Source organism: Petaurus breviceps, unplaced genomic scaffold (assembly GCF_028583685.1).
Source record: "Petaurus breviceps papuanus isolate PSGF00001 unplaced genomic scaffold, PetGlider_PUasm1.0 356, whole genome shotgun sequence".
Taxonomy (NCBI): domain Eukaryota; kingdom Metazoa; phylum Chordata; class Mammalia; order Diprotodontia; family Petauridae; genus Petaurus; species Petaurus breviceps.
Genome location: NW_027186290.1, coordinates 1,152,377 through 1,173,946, shown reverse-complemented (window position 1 = coordinate 1,173,946; position 21,570 = coordinate 1,152,377). Strand labels below are relative to the sequence as shown.

The 21,570-nt window shown below is 43.0% G+C and overlaps 3 protein-coding genes across 3 annotated transcripts in view; 1 reads left to right on the top strand and 2 right to left on the bottom strand.

Moving 5' to 3' along the window:
* LOC138168284 (zinc finger protein 420-like) overlaps window positions 1-21,570 on the bottom strand; it is a 771,269-nt gene that overhangs the window by 243,972 nt on the left and 505,727 nt on the right. The window lies entirely within an intron of this gene.
* LOC138168287 (zinc finger protein ZFP2-like) overlaps window positions 1-21,570 on the bottom strand; it is a 273,297-nt gene that overhangs the window by 146,917 nt on the left and 104,810 nt on the right. The gene's annotated exons all lie outside the window — the stretch shown is intronic.
* The window catches only part of LOC138168295 (zinc finger protein 585A-like), a 93,274-nt gene that overhangs the window by 45,953 nt on the left and 25,751 nt on the right, over window positions 1-21,570 (top strand). The window contains 3 exon segments of the mRNA XM_069097372.1: window positions 6,342-6,498; window positions 7,933-8,028; window positions 15,523-16,921. Of these exon segments, the coding sequence (XP_068953473.1) occupies window positions 6,363-6,498; window positions 7,933-8,028; window positions 15,523-16,921 (1,631 nt within the window). The 5' untranslated portion in view covers window positions 6,342-6,362.

The window sequence follows — 21,570 nt, the reverse complement described above, 5'->3', positions numbered from 1 at the left end:
TTCCCATGGGCATAGAGGAGGGTCTGTGAGGCTGGAGATACCTGCCTCAGGGATGGTTTCTTCACAAAAATAGTTGTGAAAATGATTCCAGTAATAACAACCCTTCCCTGCTCCCATCTTCTTCATTTTAACCTTATTCCCTGGCACCCTGGTGTCTTCTGTACTGTGCCCTCCCCTGGCTGCCCTCTCAGTTTCCTTCTGTGGGACAATCAGGGATTAATGACTTACCCAGTGTCATGCCAATAGTAAAGTCTCAAGTGCCTGGGGTGGGATTTGACCTCATCTCCTTCTGACTCTGTGGCTGATTCTCTTTCTACAGCTCCACCTACCACTTCCCTTTTGTTTCTAACTTCCCCTTAATTGCCGTTGCCTGTTAATGGTGACCCCTTTATTCATTTATTCTAACTTATTCAGGTGTAAACTCAGTTTACATGATATGGAAAAATCAGACACTCCTTGGTCATTGAACAAGTATAAAAGGAGCTTTATTTTAAGCGTAGCATAAAAAGGACATTCAATAAAGATGTTAGGAGTCATTTAACTGGAGTAGACAAGGCTCCCTCCCCTCCATTTGGGAGCTCATCTGGGCAGCAGGGCACGATCTCTCATATCTGAAGGACCTGATTTCACATGGGGCAACTTTTGGGCCTTTAGGTCGCCAGGCAGCCAAACTAATTTGCCCCAGAGACCCTCAGAATACTGCCTGGAGTGGAGCTTTGTCACCAGTGAGTTGGAAAAAAAACCAAACTGTCTTAACCCTGTGACTGGGAAAGTTCGGACCTCCAGGAGATGGTGGCCCTGCCCAAATGGGGAGGGTGCTGCTTTTGATGGCCATCATCAGGTTCATGGTAAGTCTGACTTCAAGAGTGGCTGAAAGGAAGAAAACCAGCATTTATGATTACTCACCTACTAAGCTCCAGGTGCAGACTTAAGCACCTTAGAAATATCTCACAACCAGCCCTGGAAGAGAGGCATCTTTATCCCTGTATAATTTTTATTGATGTATTTAAGAATATTTTGCCGAAAACAATTTTTTCCTCCTTTTTTGGGGAGGAGAAAGGCAAGGCAGTTGGGTTAAGTGACTTGCCCAAGGTCATGCAGTAAGTCTCAGATACCTGATTTGAACTCAGATCCTCCAGACTCCAGGGCTGGTGCTCTATTCACTGCATCACCTAGCTTCTGTACCTAATTTTTAATTCAAATTTTTTAAAAATGAGAAATGGGCCATCTGTCCCTTCCCTTTCACTGCTTCCGTCCCCCCACCATGAGGAAGCAGGGCAAACTATCCCCCATTAGAAGAATGTGCAGTCAACTTAAAAAAATTATCTAGTTATAGCCAAAGAAAACGATACGGACCAGCCGTCCTGTCCTTTCTCTCCAGATGTAAGCATGTCCTCATGGCTCCCCTGGAAGTGATCGGTCATGGCGTTAATCAGACTTCCAGTGGGTGTGTAACAGACCTTTGTATCAGTCAGGTCCACCTGCTCCCTCCCCCACTCTGAGAACAGAAGAACAAAACCCGCTATACACTATGCAGAGTCAGACTGAAAAAACACATCCACCAAGCTGTGCCCTAAAACATAGCTCTTCTCTCCCTGAGTCCTTCCCCTCATGGTGGCAGGCAGCATGTTTCTTCATCCTTGGCCCTCTACAGTCTTAGTTGATCTTATGCTAAATCAAAGTCAATGCAGCAGTATCCCTTTACATTTGTTAAACTTATTCATCCATATGCCATTTAAGAATAATCCCTCAGGGAGGCTTGGTGGCACAGTGAATAGAGCACCAGCCCTGGAGTCAGGAGGACCTGAGTTCAAATCCAACCTGGTACACTTAACACAAAAAGTAGACATGTGACCTTGGGCAAGTCACTTGACCCCAATTGCCCTCCAAAAAGCAAAAAATAAATGAAGCTCAGATTCTCTTTCTTTGCCATGTCAAAAAGAATGATAAAAATTATAAAACATGAATTTCTTTTCTTTAGGCCTAATCCCTCCTATAACTTGTCCTCCTCCTTCTTCCTCCTCTCCTTTCCCTTCTCTTCACTGGTGAGCAGAATGTGTTTCTGTACATAACTTGTGTTGTCTGTTCCCTTTCTTCCTTTGACCAGAGGACTAAGGTTCAGGCATCAGATGTTCCCTCCCACTCCCTCCTCCTTGTTTGTATAGATGTCTGCTCATGTCCGTCCTTGTGTGAGATACTGTTTCCTACCTTCCTTTCCATCCCCCCACCTCGGTGTGTTCCTCTTCCTCTCTTTCCTTCTCCCTCCTGGGTCTTCTCTGATTTGATTCCTCCTATGAGCCCTGAGAGAGATCGCAGAGTCACTTCCCCAATTTAATGCAAGCAGCTTATCCGTTTTTTTTATTCCCCTAGGCTAGGTCATCCTTCTTTCCTTTCTGATGTTTCTCTTCAGTTGTCTTTGAACTTCAAGAGCTCTCTGCTGTAATGGCCTTTTCATCCAGAATGCTTGGAAGTCCTTTCCTTAAGGGTCATTTCACTCCATATCATTATTCTCAGTTTTGTTCGGGTAACTTAGTCTTGGTTATACGACCCTATCCTTTGCCTTCTAGCTTGTCCTCTTCCAAGCTCTGTGCTCTTTAAATGATGGTTATTGCCAAATTGTGTGTGATCCAGTGGCTCCTTGTTACTTGATTTGTTTTTGTGACTTCTTCCTATATTTTCCTTATTCACCTGTTAGCTCTGTCTTTTTGGCAGTGGTGTTCCTGGGAGTTTCCACTCAGAGATTTCTTTCAGGAAATGATCTGTGCCTCATTTTGACTTTGTGCTCTGGTTGTAAGACATCTGGGCAGTTTTAGGATTTCTTGAAATCTCACTTGGAGGCTCTTTCTTTTAATGGCATTCAGATTGTTTAATGCTATTTATATTTGCCCTTCCTCTCTTTTCTGTGTGAGCTTTTGATATGAGATAAATGACATTTTCTTCTTTTTAAAAAAAGTCTTTTGATTTGTTTGAATACTGATTTTTGCCTTGTGGCTTCTGTTTGTCGTATTGCAAGTTTCACAGGGGTTTTGCTGGGCCAAGGTTGTGTCTCCCTTGTACCAATCTGTTACTTCCTTGATTCTTGCTTCCGCACCTCTCATTTCTTTTCACCTCAAGCACTTTCATTCCACTTACAAACATGTTTACATCTCATTCTCATGCTTCCCGACATTCTGGCCCCAGCTGTGTTTTTGGGAGGCAGTGCTTGGAGAGATGAGTCACCCTTCTGTGTTTGTGACTCCAGTTCCTTTGCAGCCATAACCATTCATTATGGTGAGGCTGTTCTTCTTTGTTGGCTCATTCTTCCAGCCTGCTTCGTCTGTGGCACCCTGAGGGATATGTCTGGGCTGCTCCTGTGGCTGCTTCCTTGGGATCCTGAGTTTCATCATATTCTAGGATCTCAGGGGCAGGATGGAGGCTTTTGAGCTCTCAGTGTTCCCAGAGTGGTCTGATGCAGACCAGAATCAGACTGTTTCCCTTCTGCTCTGAGCTCTCCAAGTTTATGACCTGGGTGTCAGTCTCTAGAAGAGTGGACTGCTGCCAGGCTTTCTTCCTACTGGCCATCAACTAAGCTCTGCGTACTGATTAAGAGAGGCAGGGAGAGTTATAAGGTTCTCTTTCCTGTCCTGGTCATTCCACTGCAGGCTGGGCTGGACCTTGGAAGCCACACCCTGCTTGTTTTCCCAGCCTCAACTACATCCCTACTTCTGCAGGCTTCTGCACTTCCTTGCTTCATTTCCCGGGGCCTGTGGAACTGGGAATTCCACAGATTCCCTTGGCATAGATGGTTATGTGACTTGGGCCTGGGTAGAGGGGGAGAGAGCTGCCAGGGGCAGCCGTCCTGTTTCAGTTCCCTGACCTGGGTCTGAATCTTCTTGCCCTGTACTCAGGATTTCATTGTGGGAATGCTCCTTGGGCAGAGTCTTCCTCTCTACACTTGTTCCAAGGGTCCACGGACCTCCCCTTTGCCCCCTGTACCAACCTAGACCAAGGACTCACAGGTTTTCTGGTTTCCCCATCAGGATTTGGTCCTGTACATTGTCCACATCTCTTAGCTGTTTGTGGAGAGCTCGCTGCCTTGGCTCACACGCTCTCTGCATTGCCCACAGACATTTTCCTTAATTTACATAAGTTGAGAAAACTCTCCCAGATGTTAAGGGATTTGCCCAGCGTCACATGGCTATTAGTGTCTGAGGCTTCATGTGAGCCCGGGGGCTCCCCAAGATCAGTCTTCCTAACTGCTGGAGCAGAGGCTTTGGCAGAGGAGGAAGGTGAAAAGTGCTGGGAAGAAATCTGGCACTAAGATAATTGATGGAGAAACATCCACCAGGTGCTTGGGACACAGAAAGGGACAAGAAACAATACAATACAAGACAAGACAGTACAAGACAATACAATAATTACTCAAAGAACTCACAGGCTACTGGGGAGTGATATAAAATAAGAATTAATCAAAAGCGAGAAAGCACTAGAATTAAGAGGGGTGGGGAAGGGCTTCCCATAGATGAGACTAAAGTTGGAACAGAAGAATGTCAGTGCAGCCAGTAGGGCAGTTGGGTGGTGCGGTATTTAGACTGTCAGGCCTGGAGTTAGGAAACCTGAGTTCAAATCAGGCCTCTGTCTTTTAGAAGTTGTATGACCCTGGGCAAGTCACTTGACCCTCTTTGCCTCAGTTTCTTCCTCTGTAAAATGAGCTGCGGAACGCAGTGGCCAATCACTCCAGTTTCTTTGCCAAGGAAACCCCCAAATCATGAAGAGGCGGGCATGACTAAAGAAGAACAGCAGCATTAGGGAAGATTGTAGGAAGAGTGTGACAGTGGGACTGTCCAATGAAATGGGGGGGACACTGAGAGTGTGTGGAACAGAGGGGTGGAGGGTCTTGTTTGGGGAACACCCAGAATCCCGGGGTCACCAGATAGAGGAGAACATGTAGGCAGGGAAAACGTCAGAAAGGGCTTTGCATGACTTTTGTATTTGTATTTGTCCTGGTGGTTACTGGGTGGACGGCCAGGCTGCTGACATGGTCAGAGTCCCCTTTGGGAAAACTCACTTTAGTGGCTGAATAGAGGAGAGGTTGGAGTGGGGGAGAAGCCTGAGGCAGGCAGACCCACCAGCAGGCTGTAGCAATGGCCTCTGTATGAAGGGATGAGAGCTTGGACCTGGGTGGGACAGTATTGGGTGGGGGAGAAGTGATCCTGTTTGAGAGAGGTTGGGAAGGTGAAATCAGCAGAGCTGGACAATAGATGGCAAATGGGGGAGAGAGTGGGAGGAGCAGAGGGTGGAATCTGGCTTGGGGATCCCAGTGCCTTAGACCAGGTGCCCACTGACATCTTGGTGGCTTCCTACCAAGACCTGGGTTGGATAGGTGAGGACCTGGGCCTCGAGGCAGCCCTAGGGGTCAGGAGCTGTTGGAGGCTCTAGGTGGAATACCGAGAGAGAAGCAGGTTCAGCATCCAATGTTGGTCTGGCTCAGATCCCAGGAGGGGAGCAGGGGCTCAGGCCCAGTTCCTGTCCCTGCCTAAAACATGCACAATAATCACCAGGCAGGAATCCCAGTCTAACACAGGACCTGCCGGGTATGCCAGTGGCTGATATGGCCAACTTCAGTAGATTTACTGTTGCCAAGAAGGCTGAAAACCAGATCAGGAGCCTGCAGGACTCGAATCCTGTTGTGGGCAAGGGAAGCCTCCATCAACTTTGCCACAGATCAGGCCCCTTGAGGGGCACTGAAAGCTCTCCGGTCCCCAGCTTGAACTCTCCTTGAGATCCTGGAGTAAGGCAGCATTCAGTGTTGCCAAGAGAGCCCAGGAGGGCCCAGGAGAACACAAGCTCTGCTGGGGACTGTCTCTCACCACTCAGTGCTGGCCACATTCTGATGAGGATCTTTCTGGAATCCTGTTTTCATGTAGATAAGACTTTATTTCATCCACCCAGGAAGCAAGCAGGATCTTTATCTTCATTCTCTTTTCAGTGATTATATTAAATGTCTGTTTTCCCCCCAGAATGCACTGTACCTGCCAGCTTCTCACAGACTTTCCATCACACTATATCACATCAGTTCTGATATGGAAGGAATTTCACATCCCCCTTTCTCTTTCTCCTCCAGAGATGAACCTGCCTCAGGGACAGAACACACATTTTCTCTCTGATTCCACAGGGACACATACTCCTTAATTAATAAGACTTTGTTACATTTTATGCTGTTTTCTCACAATTGAATGTGAATATGAATTTTCTCAAAATTTCTTTAGATTTTTACTGACCATGGTTTCAAGAGGTGACTCTGAAATTTCCTCTCATAAAGTGATGAGGATTGGACTATTTAACTCTGACGTGTCTTTCAGCTCTCCATTCTATGACTTTTAATGATGGAGGAGACAGTGACATTAAAGGACGTGGCCGTGGACTTCACCCAGGAGGAGTGGGGCCTCTTGGACCATCCTCAGAAGGAGCTGTACAAGGAGGTCATGCTGGAGAATGCCCAGAACCTGCTGTCCCTGGGTAAGGACACTCCCCCTGCTCACTCTGAGTCAGCAACCAAAGGGAACGTCTTCATTCCCTGGTATGCAGGCTTTGGAACATCTGTCAGTCATCAGAGAAGAGTGTTGGGCTCTTGTGCCCAAGAGACAGAGTCCTCCTGCTCCCTGGTTTTCCTATAGAAAGTCTTTGCATTGTGTAATAGGAAGCTGAGGCTTTCCTTTGTTGTTCCTGAGGCAGTCTCACAGTTCTAGGCAGCCTCAGGTCAAAGGTCCAGTCAGTGTGGAAGAATCTCAGGGGTTATTGGGTCTAACCTTTTCTGGACGTGGATTTTGCTGCCAAATCTCTGAGAAGTTCTCAGGCAGCTTTTCCTTGCAACCCCTTCCTCTTGGGATGGGCCTAATATTTGGAATATTCTTCTGTTTAACAAGCGCACATTGGTAGCTCATAGCTCTGACTTGTGGCTGGTGTAGCAGGTTTGTCCTTAATCCTTCTTCATCTTTCCCTAAACTTCCCACACAGATGATGGGAAAGGAAGGGAAGTGAAAAAGCATTTACATTCACCTCCTATTTGCCAGGGAGTGGACCAAGGTCTTTCTTTGCCATATTATGTCATTTCATCCCCATAATAACCTTCCAGGTTAGGTCATATTTTTATGCCATTTTACATATGAGAAACTGAGGCAAGAAGAGGTTAAGTGACTTGTCCAGGGGCACAGAGCTCCCAACTCTCTGAAGCTGTATTTAAACTCAGACCTTCCTGACTCCAGGCCCAGGGCTCTCTCCACTGCACCACCAGCTGCCTCTGATATCAGGACAATGGAAACCATGCAGTGGGTCCATCCTTTCATGAAGAAGGTGCACAGGATCAAATTCTCTGACTCCAAAATGGTTCTATGATTTTCTCCCCCAACTCTTCCTAAAATAAATGCTATAGGAACTTTCCCTCAGAATTCCTCAAAACCGCCCTGGGGTCCTTGCTTGCATGCCCCTTTGGGTGCGAGGAATAACAGACTGACTGAGAAATAGCATTTGGACCAAAAAGGGAGACTCTCCCTCAAGGAGGCAAACACCCCCTGAGTGAACAGTGCATAGAGTGTATATGGAGGTCAGGGAGTGAGGATCCAGGCAGGAGGCAGGGCAAAGGGTGATGCATCAAGGTGTCTGTTGCATGGGCTTGAGGCTGATCTGACACAGTTACCCTTTTACCCAGTTTTGGATCTAGGAGTCTCTGCCAGAATGGAGCATGACAGGATGGGGGCAGAGGGTTTGGCTGTTCCTCACAACAGGTTGTACAACATGTCCTGCTTTGGGTTCTTTGTATCACAAGCACTAAGGGCTCAGTACAGACTCCTGCGTGTGACCAGAATGGAGTGATCTCCAAATGAGCAGCTCTGTATCCTCACCCCTTTCCCTACAAGTCTCTCTCCTTCCTCATCCCTGATTCCCCACCCCCAGGGCTTCCAGGTCCCAGAGAAGATGTGATCTCTTATTTTGAACAAAGGGAAGCACCCTGGATCCTGGAGGAAGAAGGCCTGAGGAGCCTCTGTCCAGGTGAGTGAGGTGAAAGCAGGCATATGAGAGCTGTGATTGTGAGAGGCTGCTATGTGTTGTGGTGAAGGAAGTGCTAGATTTGTGGGCAGGAAGGCCTGCCTTGGGACTCTTTTTCAGATTTTTTGTTAGCAGTGCCTTCCTGAGCCAGTCACTGAACCATGGAGCCTCAGTTTCCCTATATGTAAAATAAGGGGATTGGACTCCATGTCCTTTCAGCTCCCTTCCAGGGACAAATTTATCGTTTTATATGAAATTTTTTTTCTTTAAATTTTTTTATTTACTTTTAGTTTACATGATTCCTTTCCACAATCCTTTCACAGTAAAAATTTGTCAGGTTGTAAAGAAGGATTATACCCAATGGAATGAACAATTAGAAAGAGGAAACCAAACAAAACAAGAAAAAGAGAGTATGTAGTTTGCTTCAGTCTGCATTCAGGCTCTGTAGCTCTTTCTCTGGATGTGGACGTCTCTTTCTTTTTTTTCTTTTTTTTTTAAGCAGTTGGGGTTAAGTAACTTGCTCAAGGTTACACGGCCAGTTATTTCTGGGTGTGGTGCTGAGTATCCGAGCCCGGATTCGATCCCCAGGTCATCCCGACACTGGGGCCGGTGCTCTTACTCACTGTGCTACCTGGCCGCCCCGCGGACGTCTCTTTCCATCATGAGTCTTTTGGAGTTGTCTTCTAACCTTGCATTGCTGAGAGGAGCCCAGTCTATGGAAGTCAGGTGTCATACACACACGTCTGTAATTGTGTCCACATTTCTCCTGCTTCTGCTCTTCTCACTCAGCATCATTTTATATAAGTTTCTCCAGGTTGATATGAAGTCCGTCTGCTCGTTTCTTTTTTTTTTAATTTTAATTTTTTAAAATTAAATTTTGTTTACTTTTACTTTGCATCATTCATTTGCACAAGATTTTGAGTTACAAACTTTCTTCCCATTTTTCCCCTACCCACCACCCCAAAACAGCAATCCCACTGTATTCCCCCTCCCCCAATCTGCTCTCTCCTACATCCTCCTCCAACCCCCCTCCGACTTTCCAGTAGGCCAAAATGAATCTCCACGCCCCAGTGCCTGTACATCTTATTTCCCAGTTGCATGTAAAAAAAAAAATAATAGAATTTTTTTTAAACATTTCATTTTGCAACTTTGAATTCCAGATTCTTTCCCTTCCTCCCTCATCACCCACCATTACTGGGAAGATAAGCAATTCAGTATAGGTTGTAGATGTGTAATTATGTAAAACATTTCCATAGTTGATATAATCTGAAAGACTGACTATATTTCCCTCCATCCTATCATGCACCCCACTATTCTCTACTTTGACCCTGTCCCTTTTCAAAAGTTTGTGTTTGTAACTACCTCCCCCCCAACCTTCCCTCCCCTCCATCATCCCCCTTCTCTTCCCCTTCCCCTCTACTCTCCTGTAGGGCGAGATACCCTATTTAGTGTGTATGTCATTCCCTCCCTAAGCCAAATTCAATGAGAATAAGGTTGATCCATTCCCTTTTGCCTTCCTGTTCTTCCCCTCCTCCATAGTTATTGCTTGCCTCTTCTATATGAGATAATTTACCCCATTTTATCTCTCCCCATCTCCTTTCATTATATTCCTCTTTTACCTCTCAATTTCACCTTTTAAGTGTCATCCCTTCCTCTTCAATTGGTCCTGTGCCCTCTGTCTATGTATACCTGTACACATATTTATATATACACATTCACATATATATTCATATTCACATATACCCTCCTATATAGACATATATATGTATACATATATATACATTTATATTCCTTTCAACTATTCTCATACTGAGAAAAGTTTCATAACTTACAATTATCATTCTTCCATGTAGGAATATAAATAGTTCAACTTTGATAGGTTCCTCATGATTTCTTTTCCCTGTTTACCTTCTCATGCTTCTCTTGCTTCTTGTATCTGAATGTCACATTTTCTATTCAACTCTGGTTTTTTCATCAAGAATGCTTGAATGACCATATTTTCCCCTGAAACATGATACAGTTTTGCTGGGTAGGTGATTCTTGGTTTTAATCCCAGCTCCTTTGACCTCTGGAATTTCATATTCCAAGCCTTTTGATCCCTCAATGTAGAAGCAGCCAGATCCTGTGTTATACTGATTGTGTTTCCACAATATTCAAATTGTTTCTTCTTGGCCACTTGTAATATTTTCTCCTTGATCTGGGAACTCCGGAACCTGGCTATAATATTCCTAGCAGTTTTATTTTTGGGATCTTTTTCAAGAGGCAATTGTTGAATTCTTTCAATTTCTATTTTTCTCTCTGGTTCTAGAATATCAGAGCAGTTTTGCTTGATAATTTCTTGAAAGATGATGTCTAGGCTCTTTTTTTGGTCATGGCTTTCAGGTAGTCCAATAAATTTTAAATTACCTCTCCTGGATCTATTTTCCAGGTCAGTGGTTTTTCCAATGAGTTATTTAGCATTGCTTTCTATTCTTTCATTTGTTTGGATCTGTTTTATAGTATCTTGATTTCTCATAAAGTCATTAGCTTCCACTTGCTCCTGTCTACTTTTGAAGGAATGATTTTCTTCAGTGAGCTTTTGAAGTTCCTTTTCCATCTGGCCTAAGCGACTTTTTGAAGCATTCTTCTCCTCATTTGCTTTGTGGGCCTCTTTTGCCATTTAAGATAGTCTAATTTTTAAGGTGTTGTTTTCTTCAGTCAGGTTGTTGACTCTCTTTTCATGGTTTTCTTGCTTCATTCTCATTAGTCTTCCCAGTTTTTCTTCCACTTCTCTTATTTGGTTTTCAAAATCCTTCTTGAGCCCTCCATGGCCTAATACCAGTTCATATTTTTCTTAAAAGCTTTTGGTGCAGGTGTTCTGACTTCATTGTTTTCCTCCTGTTCCATGCTTTGATCCTTTTTGTCCCCAAAATAGGAATCTAAGGTTTGACTGCTGTTCTTGCTTTGCTTCCTTTGCTTGCTCGTGTTGCCACTCAATTACTTGACTTTTGAAGGTTTGTTTTTTTTTTTGCAAGGGGTAGGGTAGGGCAATTGGGTTAAGTGACTTGCCCAAGGTCACAGAGCTAGTTTTTGTGTTAAGTATCTGATGCCAGATTTGAACTGAGGTCCTCCTGACTCCAGGGACGGTGCTCTACTCGCTGCACCACCTAGCCACCCTACTTGTGAGCTTTTTGCCACTGTAGAACTCTGTTTCTAGAGAGAAGAGTTTTGTCCCAAATTGCTGGGGTTTTCACAACTGCTGGAACTATGAATTGGGTGCCCTCTCTGAAGCCTCCACAGGCTCTGGCACCTGGTCACCCACCCCAGGACCTCCACCCTAGACAGCGATCCAGAGCCAAGCAGATTAAAGCAAGAACGATTACCCCTCAGAGGGGTCGCTTGTTCCCCCTACGATCTGCAGGCTGGGAGCTCTGAAGCAGCCATTTGGCAGTGTCTGCAGGCCCCTGCTTCTCTGCCACTTCTCCTTCCGGGGGCAGAGGCTGGACTGAATTCTTGGACTTCCTCTTGCCAGAGTCCACAATGACCTTTTATTTAGCCATTGGATAATTCTGGAAACTACCATAGCTGCGGGTGATCCACTCTCCCGAAATTCCTCCAGCGTGGCTGGTTGGGCTGCCCTGAGGGTAAAACTGTGGGCTCTGCTCCCAGCACACTGTGATGGACCCTTCCTGCCGGCCTGCCCTCATAGGGAGACTTGTATCTCTCTGTCACTTTGTGGCTTCTGTAGCCCTAAGGTTTGATTAAAGTCATGTTTTATAGGTATTTGAGGTGGTTATGGGGGGATCTTAAGGAGTTTTCTTGCTTCTACACCACCATCTTGGCTGCACTAGCAGAGTATTTGCTCCTCATTTCTTACAGAATAATGGTATTCTATTACATGCATATACCCCAACTTGTTCAGCCCTTCCCCAGTTGATGGGCATCCCCTTGATTTCCAGTTCTTAGCCCCACAAAAAGAGCTGCTATAAATAATTTTGTATATACAGGTCTTTTTCCCACTTCTATGATCTTTTTGGGATTAGGCACAGTTCCAGATTTCTCTCCAGAATGGTTGGATCAGTTTACAACTCCAGCGACAACGCATTAGTGTTCCAATTTTTCCACATCTTCTCAAGCATTTGTCATTTACCTATTTCGTCATCTTAGCCCATTGGACATGTGAGCTTTGGTACTCAGACTTGTTCTGATTTTCATTTCTCTGATCCATAGTGATTTAGAGCACTTTTCGATATGCTTATAGATATCTTTAATTTCATCCTCTGAAAACTGCCTGTTCTGACTTGTATTCTTATATATTTGACTCAGTGCTTTGTGTATTTTAAAAATAAGGCCTTTATCAGAGACAATGGTTGTAAAATTCTTTCTCAATTTTCCATTTCCCTCTTACTAGAAAATTCTGTTAAATAAAATGTCAGCAAAAAGACGACACCAACTCATCACAAGAATAATACACTTTGATCAGGTAGAATTTAGTCCAGAAATGCCAGAGTGGCTCAATATCAGGAAAACTATCAATATACTTGATCACATCAACAACAAAACTCTCAGAAACCATATGATCATCTCAATTGATGCAGAAAAGGCTTTTGACAAAATACAACACCCATTCCTATTAAAAACACTAGAAAAGTATAGGAAAAATGGAGTCTTCCTTAAAATAACAAGTAGAATCTCTTTACACCATCAGGAAACATTATATGTAATGGGGATAAGCTAGAAGCATTTCCAGTAAGATTGGGGTGAAACAAGGATGTCCACTATCGCCCCTCTTATTTAATTTGGTACTAGAAATGTTAGCAGTAGCAATTAGAGAAGAAAAGGAAATGGAAGGAATCAAGTTAGGCCAAGAAGAGACTAAGCTATCACTCTTTGCAGATGATATGATGATATACTTAAAGAATCCTAGAGACTCAAGTAAAACTTTTAAGATAATAAATTTGTCAAAGTTGCAGGATATAAAATTAACCCACATAAATCCTCAGGATTCCTATATATTTCTAATGAAATTCAACAGCAGGAAATAGGATAAATTCCATTTAAAGTTACTGTAGACATTATTATAAAATATTTCAGAATCTACCTTCCAAAACGAACCTAGGACCTATATCAACACAATTAAAAAATACTTTTCACACAAATAAAGTCAGATCTAACTAAGTGGAAAAGCTTCAGTTGCCTGTGGTTGGGTTGAGCTAATATAATAAAAATGACAATTTTGCCTAAATTAAAATTACATATTTAGAGCCATGCCAATCAATCCACCAAATAAATTACTTTATAGAGCTAAAAAAATTAGTAACAAAATTCATTTGGAAGAACAAAAGGTCCAGAATACCCACAGAATTAATGAAAAGAAATACTAAGGAAGGTAGCCTAGCCATACCAGATTTTAATCTGTATTAAACAGCAACAGTCATCAAAACTAGTTGGTACTGGCTGGGGAGCAAAGTAGTGGATCAATGCAATAGATTGGGTACACGAGACTCAGCAGCCAATGACTATAGCAATCTATGGTTTGATAAACCCAAAGACCCCAGTTTTCTGGATAAGAACTCACTATTTGACAAAAACTGCTTCGAAAACTGGAATATAGTATGGCAGAAACGGGGCATGGACCAGTATCTAACAGCATATACCAAAATCAAGTCGAAATGGATGCATGATCTAGGTATAAAGGCTGATACTGTAAGCAATCTGGGAGAGCAAGGAATAGTTTTCCTGTCAGAGAAGGGAAGATTTTATGATGAAACAAGAGTTAGCATTATAAAATACAAAACGTTTAATTTTTATTACATTAAATTGAAAAGTTTCTGTACAAATGAAGCCAATGTAACCGAGATTAAGAGGGAAATGGAAAATTATATGAAGTTTCTATTTGGAATTTGGGGCATGAAGTGCCAAAAGGGGTTCTGATCGCCAGTATGACCTCTGTTAGACCTTCTTCAAGCCAACAACCATTGATTATGATCTTGCTGCAGCCCAGACCCTTTGCTTAGCTCTGGGGTCCTAAAGGATGACCACTTCCATTTAGAGAGCTGGGAGTTAGAGCCTTGAAGGTGTCCCATGAAAGGAGACCCTTGAAGAGTCTAGAAAATGACCTCTGTGGTCTTCATTGTTAGGTCTGCTCAGCTTCCACCAGGGTCAGAACCTAACAAAGGTGACTGCTTAGAGGTGAGTGGTTGCAAGAAAGAGAGAACCATGAACTGCTTAAGGTGCCATTGACAGACTTTTTGTTCAAATCCTTTGGAGACCTGTCTAGAACCTCCAAGGGGTCTGTGAACCCTTACATGGGAAAGAGCTTCAAGAGGACTTATAGGGAAGTAGGCTGTCCACTTGATTACAAAAGGATGTTAGAGTCAAATTCATGTACAAGACACATATTTTCAGACATGGGAAATGCCATGCATTTTCAAAGGTGTGTTTTATAATATGGATTTTTTATTTTTTAGTACATATTTTATTTTTAATATAATGTTTGTTTTCATCTATTCAGTATTAAAACAGCTTTTAAACATTAGATTAAATTTAAAATTCCAAATTCCTTTTCCCTTTCCCCCCTCCCTTCCATGAGATGTTGAGCAATATTACATGGGTTATACATGTCCAGTTTATAAGGTTTTTATTTTTATTGTAGTGAGAAGAATCATTTAGAGGCAACTTTTTTAAAAAAGGAAATAATTTAATCAAAATAATTTAATAGGTGAAGGGGCAGCTAGTTGGTTCAGTTGATGGAGTACTGGTCCTAGAATCAGGAGGATCTGAATTCAAATCCAGCTAGAGATACATGACCCTAGACAAGTCCCTTGACACTGACTGCCTTGCCAAAAAAAAAAAAATTTTTTTTTTTTTTGGAAAATTTTAAATGGTCCAGAATTCTTATGTTTTAGGTCAATACACAAAATAGCACTGGCATTGTTCATGTGACCTCAAATACTACAACAGAAAAAAAGCATTGAAGGTTTTTCTAGGGTCATTACATCATATTTACGAATATGAGAGATCATGAAATAATTTGAATATTTAGTATGTGTGCACCAAATGGCATAATATTTGTGAAGAAAGGATTGAAAGTACAAACGATGAAAGTGAGAAGGAAAGATTTATTGGAAGCAAACTTTCTTGTACTGTGGACAGGACATGCTAAGTCACAGGTCGGAGTTCATACCTCATATTTGGAATTTTGGGTCAAGTCACTCAGCCATTCTGAGCTCACGCCTGAGTTGTGAATGGGACAAGAACACTCTGCCTCTGTCACAGGTTTGTTGTGAGGATCCCATGTCACTGTGTGTGAAGCTCTTTGTAAATTAAATCATCCTTGGGATGGGAGCTAATAGCATTTTGAAATAATGGGATCTGCCCAGTTAAAGACTTTTGAATTTTGAAGACTTTTCTCTTTGCCTGGGGAAAGAGAATGTAAAGGAATTTATGTTGTTCCAGTGACAGGAAGGGGATAGAATTATATATGTGTCTGTGTATGTGTTTTCTTGTTTCTTTCAGGAGGAGGGATCAGACCTGCAGAACTCAGCCTTTCTGTGGAAGAAACTCGGGAGGAAAGATTCGTGGGTGGTGGTCCCTGTGACTTCATTTGGAGAGAAATCTCTGGTCTTTATCAGAGAATCCACACTGGAGAGAAACTTTATGAATGTAATCAGTGTGGAAAGACTTTTATGAAGATGTCCAGTCTTACTGTACATCAGAGAATCCACACTGGAGAGAAACCTTATGAATGTAATCAGTGTAGAAAGGCTTTTACAAAGATGTCCTATCTTACCTTACATCAAAGAACCCACACTGGAGAGAAACCTTATGAATGTAATCAATGTGGAAAAGCTTTTGCACGTAGAGGCAATCTTACTGTACATCAGAGAATCCACACTGGAGAGAAACTTTATGAGTGTAACCAGTGTGGAAAATCTTTTATACAGTGGACCCATCTTACCATACATCAGAGAATCCACACTGGAGAGAAACTCTATGTATGTAATCAATGTGGAAAATCTTTTACACAGTGGGCCCATCTTACCATACATCAGAGAATCCACACTGGAGAGAAACCTTATAAATGTAATCTATGTGGAAAGGCTTTTACACGTAGAGGCAATCTTACCGTACATCAAAGAATCCACACTGGAGAGAAACCTTATGAATGTAATCAATGTGGAAAAGCTTTTACATGGAGAGACAGGCTCACCCTACATCAGAGAATCCACACTGGGGAGAAACCTTATGAATGCAATCAGTGTGGAAAGGCTTTTAGAGACCGCTTCAGTCTTGTTGAACATGGGAGAATCCACACTGGAGAGAAACTTTATGGATGTGTTCAATGTGGAAAATCTTTTACAAAGGCGGCCAATCTTACCATACATCAGAGAATCCACACTGGAGAGAAACCTTATGAATGTAATCAATGTGGAATGGCTTTTACAAAGATGTCCAATCTTACTGTACATCAGAGAACCCACACTGGAGAGAAACCTTATGAATGTAATCAGTGTGGAAAGGCTTTTACAAAGATGTCAAATCTTACTGTACATCAGAGAATCCATACTGGGGAGAAACCTTATGAATGCCATCAATGTGGAAAGGCTTTTAGAGAGAGCTTCAGTCTTGCTGAACATGGAAGAATCCACACTGGAGAGAAAATTTATAAATGTAATCAGTGTGGAAAGTCTTTTACAAGGAGGACTAATCTGACCAAACATGAGAGAATCCACACTGGAGAGAAGCCATATGAATGCAATAAATGTAGAAAGGCTTTTACACAGAGAAGCAGTCTTACCCTACATCAGAGAATACACACTGGGGAGAAACCTTATGAATGCAGCCTCTGTGGAAAGGCTTTCCGGGGAAGCTCTTCTCTAGTTAAACATCAGAGAATCCATATTGAAAAAAAAAAATTTATTAATGCAAGCAGTATGTTAAAGCCTTTACACAGAGGACGCCAATGCAATATTCAGAGCACTGGCTGTGATTATGAATATGTCAATGTAATTCTGAATCAGAAGATATAACAGACTTTCTCCATATAAGACAGAAGCAAAACATTTATTCAGACACCAGAAAGCCAAATCCCAACACCAAGAAACTAAAGCCACCATAGTAGCAAAGAAGTTAGTAATTCATGACAGCACAGAGAGCCACACCATCCTTTAGCCTTCCCACAGACCAACATATGCCTAGCTGTCACCGCACATGGCAAAAAGCCAACTTTTAATCATGAGCCTTTTTGTCTTCTTGCCTAAAATGTGTACTCTCCTCCCATCTGTCTAGTCTAGCTCTAACTCCCAGCTCCCTGTGGCCTCTGCTCCACCCTTCAACAAGTTCCTCCCACCACAGGTTCCATGTGATTAAGTTCAGCCTATTAAGGTGCAGGGAATATCTTCAAAGGAAGAAAGAACTGTCGATTCCTTTAGGCATGTTAAGGGGCAGTGAAGATCTTCAAATTTCCATTCCCATCATATTCGGCCCCAAGATCTTTCTTGTCCTTTACACAGCAAAAATACTTTAACAATGCAATTCATTATAGATTAATGGAAGATTAGGGGTAACTGGTTTCAAAAGAACTTTACAGCAGTATAACAGGAATAACACAAAATGAGCCCATGAAACAGTATCTTACACTTGGGGCTTGAGCAGAAACATCTCACCATTCCCCCCTCAAATGAATGGGGCTTTAAATCTTGAGGTAATGGGGAAAGGTCTCTTCTTTCACAGCTATTTCCTGCTGAAATTGAACATAGAGCTTTCCCTGCCCTAATAGGTCCCATATGAGATGTCAGTTCTTTGCTTGCATCTGGGCCTTGGTTGACACCAGTTCCAAGGCTGACACATCACAGTCGTGGACAGGGGTGACATCTGGCTTAAGCAATCCAGCATCTGCAGGTGGAGGGTACTGAACATGCAGGAAACAAATCTCACAAACAAATTTAGCAGAGAAAGCCAAAAAGAAACCCATAGGATCAGCTGTGCTTCTGCAGTTCATGAACTATCAGCCTCATTCACAGTAGACTTAGAGTTCAGGGTACACTTTGTTAATCATCTTCCCCTCAATAAACAAGTTACAGTATTATCATTCCTGTGTGCTATAATTTCCACAGCCTTTGTAGCATCGTCTGGCTTCCTCTCTTTGCCCATACTTTAGCTCTCAATTTCATTCTATCAGTAGAACCAAATTTTTCGTTCCTCTGATAGTTATTTTGGAAGGAGGATCAGTTTTCACCAGGGCTATTGTTTACAAGGAATAATAATTACTTGAACTATTCTATCATTTTTACAAAGCTGTATGAGTTCTTCATCTAAATTTTAGAATGTCAAAATAATTTCTCCTTGATAATTAGAATCTATTACTTTAGCCAATACATGTATTCCTTGAGATGCTAACCCTGATTTAGGTAATACTCATCCTAAATGATTTTTATGGAATTGCATCCATATTCCCATAGAGTTTTCCTTATTTCTTTTGTATCCAAACAAAAGTCCTCTAGAGAATCTAAATCAAATTCTGCTGCAGCAGGTGTTCCTGGATACAGTGCTGGCACAGCTGGCCTCACAGTCCAATACTCAATTTTTGGAATCTTATGTGTCTGCTGTTTATTAATTTGCAGTTTTGGGGCCATCCTGATTAGAGGTGTACTTCCTCCCTGTTCAAAGTATGTAAAGGAGTGAATAAATTGTCCTTCCAATGTTGATATGAATTATTAGAAAACTTTCTTAACTGTTCTTTCAGTAATTCATTCTTTCAATTAATCTAGATTTTTGTACATAATATGGAATATATATCCATTCTATGTTGATGGATTGATGTCCTGCCATAAGTTCAGCATATTGACTACTTCCACCTCTCCCAATACTTACCAAAGTCCACCTACTACATCCTTCATAGGCTACTGCTTTCCAGTGTCTTTTATGGCCAGAATATTTTGCTGTCCCATCAGTAAACCATGCATGTTTCTTCTCTTCAGTTAATCCATCATATCCTCCCATCTTACCAAGGACTACCAACTGTTCAGGGGATGTATCATGTCCCTCAGTGTTGATATTTCATATAGATTCATATAGAGCAGAAATTCTACTTTTGCCTGTTTTAGATCTATTTTGAATATACCATTTCCATTTAATTAATTATCCTGGTTTCTTGTGTATGTTCAATTCTGTGAGAAGCTGGGGTACTCATATTTCTTCCTAGTCACTTTATATAAGGATTTCAAAATCTGTCCCATATGCAAAATGTGATGTCTCCAATATCCAAATAATCTTAGAAACTTTTGGGCCTCTTTCTTATTGGTAATGATAGGAAAATCCTGAACCTTTTGTTGGGCTTGTGGAAGAATCTGTCACAGCCCCTTAATTCCATTGTATACTCCAAAATTTTTCATTTTGAGCTGGCCCTAGAATCTTTGCGGGGTTAAGTTCCCACCCTTTGCTTTTCGTATGCTCAATTAAAAGCCTGAAACTGTTTACTCCTTTTACATTGTTTCCCTGTATCATAATATCATCTATGTAGAGTGTGAGCTGTACACCAGGTAGCTCTTATTCATCCAAATTAGGCTACATCATCTCAGCTGGACCCTCATTGTGGTAAGGCAATTCTCTGAGATGTCCCAAGCTGATTCCCTATGCCACTCACCACAGCAGCTTTTCTAAATCATTTCATTCATCCCCAGCCTTCCTTTATAACTTCTTCTCTGCCCACTCTCAACTTCTTAGTTAATAACTTGGTCTCTTATTTCATTGAAAAAACTGAACATATCTCTTAGAAGGGTTCTGATAAGGAAGACATTTCACATCAGCTATTCTCTTTTTTTCCTCCACCAATAAACCTGCCTCACAGAACACACCCAGGGAGACACATTCCATAGTAAGACATTTCTCAGCTTTATTCTAATTGATGATATAAAATGCTTTTCTCAAAACTCCATGGACTGTTTTCATGAAGTGATTCTCACAGTCTTTAAGGGTTAGGGTTTACCTTTGGTCAAATCCATTCTCTAGGCTTCAATTTCCTCCTATAAAATAATGGGGATTGGACTATTTAACTCTCAAGTGTCTTTACATTCTAGCTGGACAATGAAGGGCCTGGCCAGTAATGCAGATTTGGGCTGAGCCTGAAAGGCTTTTGGCCTCAGGCAAATGCCTCTTCAAATGAGAAGATTCAAGAACAGTCCAAGGGTCTCCCAGAGCCTGCCCCTCATCAATCCTTCTCCCAAAGGTTCAGACATCCCAGTTATTGCCATCTGTGAGAGATGAGTCACAGTGAAGGGTCATTTTTCTTACCTCCCTCTTACATTCATTCCTGTCTTCTCCATACTTTGTAAGCCAGTTCAGTCTCCCCATTTACTCTGGATTTTCCCAAAACAAGGTAATTTGAAAGAAAACCAAAGAAGTCCACTTTTTTTTAAGCAATTGCGGTTAAGTAACTTGCTCAAGGTTACATGGCCAGTTATTTCAGGGTGTGGTGCTAAGTATTTGAGCCCGGTTTTGATCCCCAGGTCATCCCAACACTGGAGCCAGTGCTCTTACTCGCTGAGCCACCTGGCCGCCCCTAAGCAATTGGGGTTAAGTAATTTGCTCAAGGTTACACGGCCAGGTGTTTCTGGGTGGGTGCAAAGTGTCTGAGCCCAGATTCGATCCCCAGGTCGTCCAGACACTGGAGCCGGTGCTCTTACTAGCTGTGCTACCTGGCCACCCCACAAGTCTACTTCTGATTGGGTATTTCCCAATTTGGTGACAGGAATTGCATGAGGCAAGATTGAAATTACTTGCGCGTTAACACCAGGAAAAGGTGGTGAGCTTGCTTCACCAGCCAGTGCAGAGGTAGGACAGGTGTTAGAGATGGCGGTAGGATCAGGACAAGAGAAGCCTGCCAGCTTCCACATCTGGCACTCCCTGGCGGATGCCCTTTGAGCGACAAGGGCAGTGCCCTTTCTCATGAGAAAGACTAAAGACCTTCTTTGATCTCAGACTCACAGCTCTCTCATCTCACACAGGGGGGAGAACACACCTGGCTTTGGGGAGAAGTTCTCTAGGAACGATGGACATGGCACAGAGTGTGCAGGAAGCTATAAATCAGGATGAAGGGAGGAAGCGCCCATTCAATCAGACAGCTGGGAGAAATCTGTGACTTTGCTGCTGGAAGGGGCCTGCGCTAGGCTGGGGGTCAGGGACGGCCACCCCTTCTCAGGACCGGGCATGCAGAGCTAGCCTGTGTAACGGGGGCCAGAGAGAGCGTCACCCGCAAGAGCCGGGAGCTGTCCCAGGTCTGCGGGAGGAACCAGGCAGGAGATGGGCAGGAAGCCGCAGACCAGGGCTCGCCTCTGTCGGGGTCTCCGGGGTCTTTACGGAGGCGGCCGTCCATTCAGGACAGAATACAGGTAACTAAAGATGACGCGAACCTTCGTGGCTCCCAGTGACTGAGCCTGGCTGGGACACTTTCCAGGAGCCCGGGCTGACTGAGATCGGGAGAAACTCGGCCCCATCCCCTCTCCAGGTACCCTTACAGTCTGGAGGATCCCAGCTTCCTGAGGAAGTGGGGGGGCCGGGGGGGGG